This window comes from Hypomesus nipponensis, chromosome 5 (assembly GCF_054491055.1).
Source record: "Hypomesus nipponensis isolate SF chromosome 5, ASM5449105v1, whole genome shotgun sequence".
NCBI classification, from domain to species: Eukaryota; Metazoa; Chordata; class Actinopteri; order Osmeriformes; family Osmeridae; genus Hypomesus; species Hypomesus nipponensis.
Window position 1 is genome coordinate 7799369 of NC_140365.1, and position 13132 is coordinate 7812500.

General features: G+C 56.6%; 1 protein-coding gene across 1 annotated transcript in view; it reads right to left on the minus strand.

Annotated features, from left to right (window-relative positions):
- Nucleotides 1–13132, minus strand: part of med13a (mediator complex subunit 13a) — a 53377-nt gene that overhangs the window by 26540 nt on the left and 13705 nt on the right. Inside the window, exons 3-4 of the mRNA XM_084698330.1 lie at nucleotides 10637–10805; nucleotides 68–213 (exon numbers count right to left, since the gene is read on the minus strand). Of these exons, the coding sequence (XP_084554456.1) occupies nucleotides 68–213; nucleotides 10637–10805 (315 nt within the window). The remainder of the gene's footprint in view (nucleotides 1–67; nucleotides 214–10636; nucleotides 10806–13132) is intronic.

Below are 13132 nucleotides of genomic sequence, written 5' to 3' on the forward strand. Positions count from 1 at the left end.
TAGTGGAGGAGGCCAACATGGGGTGACTTTGTGCATGTGTGTGCATGTGTGTGTGTGTTGGGCTCACCTTGGAAGGGGCTGGAGGACTGCTGGGCCAGGGTCAGGTGTTCCTCCCCCAGGTGGTAGACTGGCTGGTGCTGGTTGATCTCCACGCTGGTGCACACATTACTCTCCCCGTGCAGGAAGAAGGTGAAGGAGCAGGACAGGTGTTCACTGGAGACAGAGACAGGGAGAGAGACACAGAGAGAGAGGGAGAGAGAGAGGGAGAGAGAGAGAGAGAGAGAGAGAGAGAGAGAGAGAGAGAGAGAGAGGGGGAGAGAGAGAGAGAGAGAAGGAGACAGAGATAGAGAGACAGAGATAGAGAGAGGGAGAGAGAGAGAGGGGGAGAGAGAGAGAGGGAGAGAGAGAGAGGGGGAGAGAGAGAAGACAAAGTGTGAGTCATTACAGCGTGAGCCCCTGTGAGGTGAACCGGGGAAAGGCTAGCCCTTCCATCCCCGTTCGCTGGATGACAAAGCCTTCCGAGAGGGGGGGGGGGGCGAGGGTCAGAAGGCTCGCGCCGCACGCCTGCTAACCACAGCGCCGAGAGGCGAGACGGGCCGCGCAGATCCAACCACCAGCTGGAACGCAGGAACACACCAAGTCTGCCCGCGCGACGCGAGCTTCCATCTCCCTCGACGAGCCGAGGCTCCGCTAATCCTGCCAATCACACTCTAAACAAATGAGACGGGGCCTTGGTCAGCTTAAAGAGAAGCCTTTTATAAACCCCCCTCCCTTCACCCACGCAGTGGTTATGCCAACATCGGCCCACACGGGAACATGGGCAGGTATAGTACTACGCTGTGTGTGTTTTGGATTTGTCTTCCTGGGTGTTGCGTTTTGTGTGGCCAACAACGGGGTGATCCCTGGCGCTCTGTCAAAGCAGCAGGCCCCGCCCCGGGCAGATACGCCAATTGCGCCGGGTTTGCGGCGACAGGCGCACCTGGCCCGCGCCAGCCCCACGCCCACCCGGGGGAGAGCGGCGAGGGAGCGAGGGATGAGAGTGAAAGAGAGAGAGAGAGCGCGAGACAAAGATGAGTAAGACATAGGGCACTGTGACTAACCCATCACCTTCTGTCGCTTATCTCTCTCTCTCTCTCTCTCTCTCTCTCTCTCTCTCTCTCTCTCTCTCTCTCTCACACACACACACACACACACACACACACAGGCACACGCAGGCTGGCACACACTCACACGAGCGGGCGGGCGGGCGAGCGAGCGGCCACCTGACAGACGACCAAATGAAAGCGGTCGAGTCGAAGTTGGGAGTGGATCAAAGAGGAGCGTCTCCTCTGAGGATTTAGTTAAGCAAATATCACCCTCCCTCCCTCCCTCCCTCCCTCCCTCCCTCCCTCCCTCCCTCCCTCCCTCCCTCCCTCCCTCCCTCCCTCCCTCCCTCCCTCCCTGCCACCCTCCCTCCCTCCCTGCCTCCCTGCCTCCCTCCCTCCCTCCCTCCCTGCCTCCCTGCCTCCCTCCCTCCCTCCCTCCCTCCCTGCCTCCCTCCCTCCCTGCCTCCCTCCCTCCCTCCCTCCCTCCCTCCCTCCCTCCCTCCCTCCCTCCCTCCCTGCCACCCTCCCTCCCTCCCTCCCGCTTGGCACCGCTGCTGCAGAGGATTAAAGGAAAGAAAAGGAGCAGAATAAAAGGAGCAGAAGAACTTAGGGACTAATAATATATCATCAAGACACACGGCGGGAGAACAGACACAGGAGAGAGGGAGGGAGAGAGACACACACAGAGAGAGGAACAGATGGAGAGAGGCACACGGAAAGGCAGAGAGAGAGAGAGAGAGAGAGAGAGAGAGAGAGAGAGAGAGAGAGAGAGAGAGAGAGAGAGAGAGAGAGAGAGAGAGAGAGAGAGAGAGAACAACAACAGCTCTACAGAGCATGTCGGTCTGTACATGAGAGGTCGTTCCACCTCAGCTTGACAGTAGGGCTGTTCACCAGCCTCCACCATCTTCCTGACAGCGGTCACCTTTCCGGCAGTCTGAGAGAGGCGTGTCCCTCCCTCCCCCGATGGAGGCTGGTGGAGGCCGTAAAGACAGCGTCGCACAGACCCCCGGTGGAGACAGCCTCGCGAAGCGCTCTCTGGAGAACAGGCTGCTTGGCTGGAGACACTCTGGCTGGCTGGTTTCCCCTGCCTGCCTGCCTGCCTGCCTGCCTCTCCCTGCCCTTGGGCCTGTCGGGCTAACGACGGAAGGAAGGGGGAGGAGGGGGGGGGGGGTAAACGAGGCCAGTTAAAGAGGCTGTTTAGTGACAGTGTACTGTGCACAGTCAGTTCCTACTGGGCTGCAGTGGACTAGTGGAAACAGGCCTCGTGAACAGGGCCGTCCATCGGCACTTCAAGAGCAGAGAGGGCTTTGTTGGCAAGGTGTGTCACAAGACCACCCAGGAACTCTGGGTTAAGCAGCGATGGCATGTGTGTGTGTGTGTGTGTGTGTGTGTAGAGTCAAGGCTGCTTCGATGAAGGTAGTAAGCACCTCACCCCTGTAGTCAGACAGCACACACACACAGATACACACACACACACAGATACACACACACACACACACACAAAGTGCAGGCCTCCAGGGCATTGCCAGCTCAGCCAACCACCTGTAGGGGTGTGAGAGCCGAGAGGGGAGGGGCTGGAGACAGAGCATGGCATGTGATCCACCCCCTCCAACCCCCCCCCCCCCTGTTGCCATGGCACCAGGGCACGAGGGAGAGAGCAGGTCTAGACTACAGCCAGGCAGAGATGAGCTGGCTGAGACAGGCCGGGCGGGCGGGAGGGAGGCCAGCTGACTTTCTAAATACTGTAGACCTGCACACAGGCTACAACTCCCGGCCTCATCATTGACTTACCCTCACGCAACAAACTCCCCTCCCCCCACACACGCACGCACACTACGTTCAGCAGTCACATGACCCCCAGCACGGCCTGGGCATCCAAACCCGCTGTACCAAGTGTCGAAAAACCAGTACGTCCACCAGGACAACACCACAGGTGTTGACGCCCCCCCCCCCCAGTTCAACCCCTCTCTCCCCTCCGAATACAAAAACAGCAGCACATGACCTAACCACTGTGTCACACACACACACACACACAGACAGGATTTAGCTGGAGCACTGGTAGAAAAGTGCAGCACCATCACATCAGTGGCGGGGGTGTGGTCGACGAGCCCCCAGCGCTCCTATTGTCCTGGCTCACGGCCGGCCACTCACACTGGAAGCTCTCAATTCTTCTGCAAACATCACCCCCCCTCCTCTCGGCCAGCCCCCTCCACACGCGCGAGCGCGCGCAGGCCGTGAGAGGTAAACAGAGACGGTGCGTGTGAGGCGGGGTGAGAACACCCTGTTCCCTCTGTCCGAGGAGAGGAGACAAGGAGAGGAAAACTAGCAGCTACTAGAGCCCTGTTCCAACACTCAGGAAGTGTCGGGTTTCCTTCATGGGGGTGCTGCTTGTACTGGTTACAGTGTGAGGGTAAAACAAGTGTGTGTGTGTGTGTGTCCAGGTGTGTTTGTGTGCACGGTTCAACCTACGGCTGAATCCAAAACAGACACAACCTGCCTGACTACCTCTCAAAAATGCAAATCCTGCCGGCCCTAATATCCCGTAGCATCCAGTAAGACCTTCCAGAGTGGAGAGAGAGGAACTGGGTCTGTGCCAGGCACCTGGAGGGGGGGTCATTTGCCTTCTGCCAGGCGTGCCAGCCAGGGAAATGAGGTGCCAGAAGGGCCACCAGGCACTTGTAGAGTGACAGAGGGCAGGGATGACCTGGTGGCAGTCAGGATCTATCACTGCCACGCAGGGGCCCGCACACTGTCCCCGGCGCTGCCAAACGGGCTTGGACAGCCGTGGGCAAACACACACACGCCAGGTATCGTATTGTAGGTATAGATAGTGAAACGGAAGACACCGTTTGTAGTGAACAGAAACTGAAACCATCCAATGGGAACTGGGGAGGGAGGGAGGCCGTCCCTTCAGCTGGAGCACGCTTCCTCACACACACGCAGTCTCTTTACTGCCGCGCTGTATCTCAGGACCACACACACACACACACAATGACATCATCCAAGGTCAAATGAGCTGATCTTGTACCGTCTCTGAGGGGACCACCCGTCACGCTCACACAGCGTTACTGGGGAGGGGGGGGGGGGGAGGCTGCTGGTTACCCCCGGCTACGACACGGTGCCCTGTCCAACACTGATCCCTCGGCCCTGATCTATGTTGAGGAGCATCATTGGAGAGCGATCATCAGTGATGATCCCAGGGTGACATCATGCCCCTCCTACTGTATGTCATACTACCATCATGAGTGAGTCTCACTCTCTCTCTCTCCCTCTCGCTCTCTCTCTCTCTCCCTCTCTCTCCCTCCCTCTCTCTCCCTCTCTCTCTTTCTCACACACACACACACACACACACACACGAAGCTCTGTCAGACGGCTGTACCACAGGACCCTGGAGGAGCGGCAGTACATTAAACTAACTATAAAAGAGGCACGCACACACACACACAAGGCCATATTACTTGGCATTGATTTCCCTCAGCCACAAATGGAGAAGGGAGGGTGTTACTTTATACATGTCAGCTTAGAGCTGTCACAGAGAGAGAAAGAGACAGAAGGGGGTGGAGAGAGAGAGAGAGAGAGAGAGAGAGAGAGGGAGAGAGAGGAGAGAGAAAAAGGATGAAGAGAGAACCTACAGGGGGAAAAAGAAAAATCCAATTGAGCCTCTCCTCTCTATCAGGGGGCGAAAGACAAGAGAGAGATACACCCAGAGTACTTCCTTTGAATACAGAGACTTCTGACAGGCTGTCCCATCTCCCTAATCCTGCTGCCGGAGCGCTCTGCGCACACACACGCGCACTCGCTCGCACGCACGCACAGCAGGCCTAGCAGAAGGTGGTGTTCTCCAGGGATGTGGGCTGGTGGTGCAGCCATGCAGGGATGTTCTCTGAGGTGAACTGCACACCACGTACCGACCTCTGCTGCCAGCGCAAGCAGTCCACAGGAAACACACACATACACACACTCTCTCTGGGGGACACACATTCACACACACGAGACAGGAGAGAGAGAGAGAGAGAGAGAGAGAGAGAGCAAGGGAGGGAGGGAGGGAGGGGAAAAAGAGAGAGAGAGACTCTGCCAGGAGGCCAGACAGATTAACTATGACGACTTGCTCGGACCGCCCCCCCCCCCCCCCCATATCCCTCCCCCTTCCTCCTTCCCCCACCTCTGCCACTGCCCTGGGTCACATGGGAATAGGAGGATTGGAATGTGAGGAATGCCTGGCGGAGGGACGGGCGGGGGGACGGAGGAGCCGAAGAGGAAGTGAGGGCAGAGTGGTGGGAAAGAACAAAAAATAAGATGTGGGGATTCTCCCATGCCTGACCTGTGCATGCCACCAGACGTGAGCTCCCGCTGCCCCACGCCAGCCCCCCCCCCCCCTCCCTCCCTCCTGAGGCTTGGCTACTAAAAAGCTGTGTTATGATGATGTGTTCCGGCATCTGTTCAGTTAAGGGGGATCAGGTCGTTGAGACTGTTGCTATTCTCTCATCTCCAGCTGGTGCGAGAGAGAGAGAGAGAGAGAGAGAGAGAGAGAGAGAGAGAGAGAGAGAGAGAGAGAGAGAGAGAGAGAGAGAGAGAGAGAGAGAGAGAGAGAGAGAGAGAGAGAGAGAGAGAGAGAGAGAGAGAGAGAGAAAAGAGAGAGAGAACAGAGAGCGAGAGAGAGAACAGAGAGAGAGAGCGAACAGAGGGGAGGGTATTAGAGAGGTGGGGAATTGATGGCCTAATCTCACTTTCCTGTGCTCAAGAGCCATATTTATCTGCTCTGCAGGATCTCTCCAGTGACACGATACGTTCAACAGAGCTGCCTGTCGGCCTGCCCTCCCATCTTTCCTGCCTGGCTTTCTGCCTGCCTGCCTGCCTGGCTTTCTGCCTGCCTGCCTGACTTTCTGCCTGCCTGTCATCCTAGCGGTCTGCCTGTCTGTCTGCCTCCATGGCTGTCTGGTGTCGTCATCCAGGGCCTGTCGTGTAGAGATGTGCTCTCACGCGGTCTAAACCTGCCATGAACACGCGTGTTCTCGTGAAGGCACGCCTGTTGCTCGGCGTGCTCGCGTGTCCATCTCCACGCCGGTTGACCACATTATGGGCTACTTGTGTCGCGTTATTGTTTGTCAGTACGCGTGTGTGTGTGCAGGGATAAATCTAGCGCTTCAGACCCAGACGGGAGGCTGTGTCTCTTTATCCTGCTCTGTCCTACTTAACGATGCGCTGCTCTCTGCTTCAGTCCCGCACAGCATGGAGAGGTGCCCCCCCCCCCATCTGACCACCCCGGAGAGGGAGAGAGAGATGGAGAGAGAGAGGGAGAGAGAGAGAGCTTGAGAGGGAGAGAGAGAGCTTGAGAGAGAGCTGGAGAGAGAGGGAGATGGAGAGAGAGAGAGAGAGAGAGAGAGAGAGAGAGAGAGAGAGAGAGAGAGAGAGGTGTTGGAGAAAAAAAAAGAAGAAAGAAAGAAAGAGAGAGGGATTAGAGAGAGAGGGTGCGCTGGAGGAAACAAAGAGAGGGAGAGAGGGAGGGAGGGGACACAAGGAGAGAGTAGATCTCGCACCCAGGCACGCCACACGCATGCATGCAAAGAGGAAGAAAAACTACAACAAATTACAACAAATACACTCACTCACAAAAGCCCCTCCCCACACACACACACACACACGCGCGCGCGTCAAACACAAGCATTCACGCGCACGAGCATATGCTCCAATTGCATAACGAGTCTGCCCGAGGACACAACGTCATTTGGCACGGCCGGGAATCGAACTGGCAACCTCCAGATGACTAGCCCGAGTCCCTAACCGCTCAGCCGCCTGACCGACTGTTAAATCAAATGCAGGAGATCAGGTGAGCGTTGAAGTGGCTGCAGTGTAGGCTGGGAGCTGGTGGAACACGCCCCATGTGGAGCGGGCCAGACACACCAAGAGGGGGCCCTGTAGCTGACCAATCCAGGACCGGCATCCTCCTTCCCCCTGGAAACCTGCCGTCCCAGGGTGCATCGCCCTGCTGCCATGACAACGAGGCAGCTCTCTCCCTCCTCTCCCGCGCTCTCCGTCTCCCTCCTTGCCCGCCTCCATCCGTCTCCCTAACAAATGGATGCTGCTGCTTTGCCCTGCCTCGACAGTGCAGTAGGGCATCCTCTCTCACACACACACACACACACACACAACACAGATTGTGAGGCGCGCCCCCGGGGCTGCGTAGCGAGCGCCCTGCTGAGGGGGGGGGGGGCTCCAGCCTGGTCTACAGGCGGCAGACAAAGCAGACACGCCCACAGAGCATGGAGCCTGTGTGTGTGTCCTCGTGCTGTTTCACCTGTGGGAGGACACACACACACTCACACCCCCCACCCCCCCCCCGTGCAAACACAGCATCGGGGCGTGGGAGAGCGGGAGGAGAGAGGGAGGGAGATCGGGAGAGGGAGTTAGAGATGTGCATTGGTGCGTGTCTGTGTGAAAGTGAGAGAGAGACAGAGAGAGAGAGTGTTGTGGACTCAATTTGCTCTTTTTTTCTCTCTTTTGAGAGAGAGAGAGAGAGAGAGAGAGAGAGAGAGGGAGAGGGAGAGAGAGAGAGGGGTGATGTAAGCATTTCAAACACGCTGAGGTTTGGGGTTCGGGCTGCGAACACAAGCGAGCGTCCTCCAATGAGGAGGCCCTCGGTGACGCCGCGCAGACCCAACAGGAGGGGGGAGGGCGTGCGGAGGACGACGACAACATAGCAACAGCAGACGGGAGCGCGTTCTGGCGCCTTCCGACGGTCTGCGGGTTTATCAGTGACGGGAGAATTAGGCTAGGCTGCACCACACGACGTGCACACACACACACCTATCCCACTGAGAGGCCGCCATTCAGACACCCTTTCCGCCGCCGCGAGCCACAGCTGTGTGGGGTTCCACGTACGCGCATGTGGGCCACACGCTCAGCGCTGAGGCATCGTGTGCAGCCTGTCGCAGCTGAGGTGAAAGGGGAAGTTTCCAGAAAAGAAAAAAAAAACACGAATTAGCGGCCAGCTTTGCATAAGACCTTACAGCTGGCGACTCCTTTCGGTGACGGCCCGTTTTGGACACGGCCGGTGGAGTCGACTGTCTGACTGTGACGTAGCGCAGGACACAGATTGGATTGAATGCCAGAGCAGTCCTCTGATTAGGCCTAGGTCCGGGCTAGGTCTAGTATCTGGCCTGAATGACTGTTCTGAGGTCGAGTGCTGTCCCATCAAGCTCCTGGGCGGCCAATCGGGAGCACACACACCTGCCCCCGGGAGAAAGGGGAAATGATGAAAGGTGTGTGTGTGTTGGGATGAGAAGCTCTAACCGCCCTGCTGGATGGAGGTTCCTGTGGGACACATCCCCCCCCCAGACGCACACAGCCCTATACGGCGGCTCCTTGGGGACAAACCTAAATCATTTCCACGGTGGGGGGGGGAAAAAAACACTGCTGGGGAGACGGCGGAAACCGAGCAGACGCCTACGCCCCACTTCCGGAGGGAAACACAAGACAGAGTCATTTTCCTTAAGCCGGCATCGGATGCGTCGGCTGAGGCAGGGCGCGGAGGCTGCTGGAACGTGACCACCTGTTCGCTTCTGGATGTGGGCTCTGTGTGTGTGTGTGTGTGCGTGGGGTGATATCTGGGCTTACAGAACCAAAGAGCCAAAACTTGTCTTGAGGATATCCGTCACACCTCCCGGACCACACGTGTGTCCCCTGGGCGGCGTGGGAGGGAGGGGAGGGGGTTCATAAAGGAGCGGAAAAACAACAACATCCTAAACAGAAAGGCTGCATTCTGGGTGGCTTGGACCCAGGGTATATATTTATACCTCCCTGGCCTGGCCTGAGCAGCGAGAGTGGAGAGGGAGGGAGGGAGAGAGTGGGGGGGGGGGGGGTGAGAGAGGGGGAGAGCTGAAGGGAGGAGGAGCGAGAGAGACTGCGAATTCCAGTACTGAGGAAACCCCATTGTTCTGTTTCCCTCAACTTGGTCAGAGAGAGAGAGAGAGAGAGAGAGAGTGCGTGAGCGAGCGAGAGCAGGACTACTGTTTGGCAAGCACACTAGAGGCCCTAGAGTTCCCAGTAGCACAGAGTGGAGGGTGCAAAGACTATTAACATCCTGCTGTCTGCCAGGCCGACTACGAAGGCTGGGACAGGACTGGTGCTCGCATATCAACACCCCAGATATCTACATCTGGATCCTCTCGAAAATCCACCAGATAACATGCTGGACTTGACATGGATGGGACTCTCTCACACTCTCTCTCTCTCTGTGTCACACACACAGACAGACACAGACAGACACAGACAGACAAAGACAGACAGAGACAGACACACACACACACACAGACACGGCAGGTTCCCAGAATGCAGGCTGGCTTCTGTGGTTACATAGCTTCCTAGGGATTCTGCCAACAACACTAGCGAGACGCTGCTCTCAGAACAAATACAACAACAACAACAAAAAGCACAAAGCCGAGGCCTCCACTGTACGGCCCCCATTCACCCGGGCTGCCATTCCTCCATCTCTCTGTCCCTCCATCTCTCTCTGTCCCTCCATCTCTCTCTGTCCCTCCATCTCTCTGTCCCTCCATCTCTCTCTGTCCCTCCATCTCTCTCTGTCCCTCCATCTCTCTGCCCCTCCATCTCTCTCTGTCCCTCCATCTCTCTGTCCCTCCATCTCTCTGTCCCTCCATCTCTCTGTCCCTCCATCTCTCTGTCCCTCCATCTCTCTCTGTCCTTCCATCTCTCTCTGTCCCTCCATCTCTCTGTCCCTCCATCTCTCTGTCCCTCCATCTCTCTCTCTCTGTCCTTCCATCTCTCTGTCCCTCCATCTCTCTCTGTCCTTCCATCTCTCTCTGTCCCTCCATCTCTCTGACCCTCCATCTCTCTGACCCTCCATCTCTCTGTCCCTCCATCTCTCTGACCCTCCATCTCTCTGTCCCTCCATCTCTCTGTCCCTCCATCTCTCTGACCCTCCATCTCTCTGTCCCTCCATCTCTCTGACCCTCCATCTCTCTGTCCCTCCATCTCTCTGTCCCTCCATCTCTCTGTCCCTCCATCTCTCTGACCCTCCATCTCTCTGTCCCTCCATCTCTCTCCAGCTCTCTCTCAGCCTGAATGCGGGTCCTCTCCTCTCCCCTGCTCTGAGGGGCTCCGTTCAGGACTGTCACCTCCACTAGGCTGTCATGTGCGGTGCTTCAACCTGACACAACGACATGTATTTAAATATGAAGAAAAAAGAGAGGGTGGATCTAAACACCCATGGCCACGCGAACACCACACACACACACACACACACAGAGGGGCCAATAGGGCCAGACGGCGTTGGGAGTCCAGGCTGAACCCAGCGTCAGGTGCTGAACCCAGGACCTGCCAACTCTGGTGCCGCCTCTGGTGTTGTTGATGTTTTTCACCCCCGCCGGTAGTGCCAGACTCTCTGGTGACAAAGCAGAACAGCGAGGGGCCTGTTCTGCTCTGCACCAGGAGGAGGTGGAGGTGTGTGGGTGGGGTGGAGGGAGATGTGGTTTGGTAAACAGAATACAGTAACTGGGGGGGGAGGGTCCGGGGTGGAAGGTCGGAGGCCTTACCTCTTGTTGATGGGCTTTTCGTCCTTCTCGTAGGGCTTGACGAACCACCTGCCGATGCGCACAAAGCCGCGGTTCATCAGGCAGCGCTCCAGCAGGCTGTGGATGGCCTTGAACAGGAGCGTGCGACACTCGTACGACAGGCCGCTCTCCCACACGCCGTCCTCCTCAGCTGAGAGAGGGAGAGAGAGAGAGTGAGAGAGATAGAGGGAGAGAGAGAGAGGGAGAGAGAAGCAAAGATGACGTTACAACGAGATGAGAACAATCTCAAACAACAACTGCTGCTCCTTCACAGACTTTGGTTATTTTGGCGCGTCTGCATGCGAGACCAAAACTCATGCTTCCGTTCATCCCCTTCAGAACGGCTTTTGAACAGATTGAGAGACTGCTCTAGAACGTCTGGTAAAGGGGAGGGAATATTCCAGACCCGGGGCCCCCCTGCTGAGAGAGTTCTGAAACGGCAGCTCAAGTCGGCACACGCAGAGAGCACACAGTCAATCCACGGAGCCCATCTCCCCCGCGCAACACAGGAACACAAGATCACTCCCAGTCACACGTCAAAGTATGACATGCTGCTTGCTAATGAGGCATCACAGATCACCGTTTGTGGGTCGTGGATCAGAAGAGGGACTGCTAAATGTGACCTATGCAGTCAAAGAAAGACTACTACCCTTCCCAATCTCACACAGACTGACACAGGCTCGTGAGCTGAGCCACAGAGCTAATTGGTCTTTAGTTTACGTTCATCATGACACGTCGAACAGATTAGACCGAACTTGAAACAGCAACAGAACACTGCCAATTTCTAAGGTGAGAAGCCTGTCACACAATACTCGGTTGCAACCGGCAAGATAGCTGTCTCTACGACGCGGAAAAACGGTGTTCAACTCACGGAGCCTGGCTTGTTTCCCTCCAAACGGTGTTATTATAAGTCTTGACCGTTTGATTATCTGGTCATTTCTTACGGTTTGATTACCGAAACGGTTTGACGTACGGTTCCGAGTTGCTGTTTGGAGTTCTGCATCGCGGAGGTTTCTGCGTGGTCCGTATACATTCCGGCTCCGGAGGATGAAAAACTCCCAGACAAAGCACACAGTTCCCCTTTGATTTCCCGCCGGCCATCCCTCAACCTCCTAAATGAAAAGAGGCGATTCCCGTCGTGCTCTCCAAGGGGGGAAAGCCCTGCTTCGTGTCACATCTGCAGCATGGCAGACCGACGCTGTGCGTGGATTGTTTTCAAACATGCCGGAGGAAGAACGCAAAAGGGGTTCCTGACTGGATGCCGCCGGCACAGATGTGTTAAGAAGCTGATTCTTATCAGCGGGGGCACGTTCAGATGAGGGAAGTGTTTGTGTGTGGCCTGGCCTGTACCAAGCACTCCAGCCAGTACAACTGTGGCTCCCGGGGCACAGAGCACAAACAAACAAAATAGACAGTGAAACCTTTTTTTTTTTTTTGGGGGGGGGGGGGGGGGGGCGTTTCCTGACATGCAAAAGAGAGCCTTATCTTTGTGGACTCCGGGAGAGCAGATGTTAACTGCTTGGAGGGGGTGGGGCGGGGTGGGGTGGGGGGGGTCAGGACAGGGTTGCTTTCGCTTGATGCTTTGAGAAACCACAGCGCATGTCGTTAACAGATGGAGGAGGTTCCTCCATTCGGCGGCCACCTCCAGGCTACTGCCTGAGGTTAGAGGCCGGGTGGCCTCCTGGCTTGCTGGAGGCAGGACCAAGCCTCAGGGCCCCAGCCTCCAGCCTCGACACCAGCCCCGTAAGACCCGGGGTTTGTTTCTGGATCACGTTCTGCTGTGGCCTGGATGCGCCGCTAATCTCATTAACAGCCACTGCTCACATCTTAGAGCACTTAAGCTCCTTTCAAACATGTCCCCAGCAAACACGTCCCTGCGTGCGGCCTGCGAACACAGGGGGAGGGAGGAGGAGGATGGGGTCCAGGCGTGACCCACCACGTGTAGAACCGTATTTAAGGAGACACCGTTGGGTGATTCCACCAGGCCGGGGAGCTGCGGCGCAGGGTAATAAACGCAGGTAAATGAAAATGTATTGACTCTGAGGAGGGGAAGGGGGGGGTGGGCTGCCTTCGCAGATGCCGAGGTAAAAACCCACGGGCAGAAATGATTACGACGCTATCAAAAGAGGAAATTAAAGTGCCGTTCTGTGCATAGAGGACTGGGGAGCCTGTTTAAGGGAAGCTCATATATTTTTCATGGGTTTAAGTAGAGGGCCAGCTACATTTCATAGTTGCACTTGTAAACAACCGCCTGAGAAACGTACAAAATAAAATTCTAACCCTATTGGCCCAGGGCAGAGGACCCTTCCCCCCGTCTCCCCATCAACACACACACACACCTCTCTCCAGGCACCCTGCTGAGAGTATGACCTTGTTCTTCTGACTCTAACCCCTCCCCACCGCTCTCTCCCTCTCTCCCTCTCCCCCTCTCCCTCTCTCTCTCTCTCCAACCCGTCTAACAGAAACATCTCCCATTCC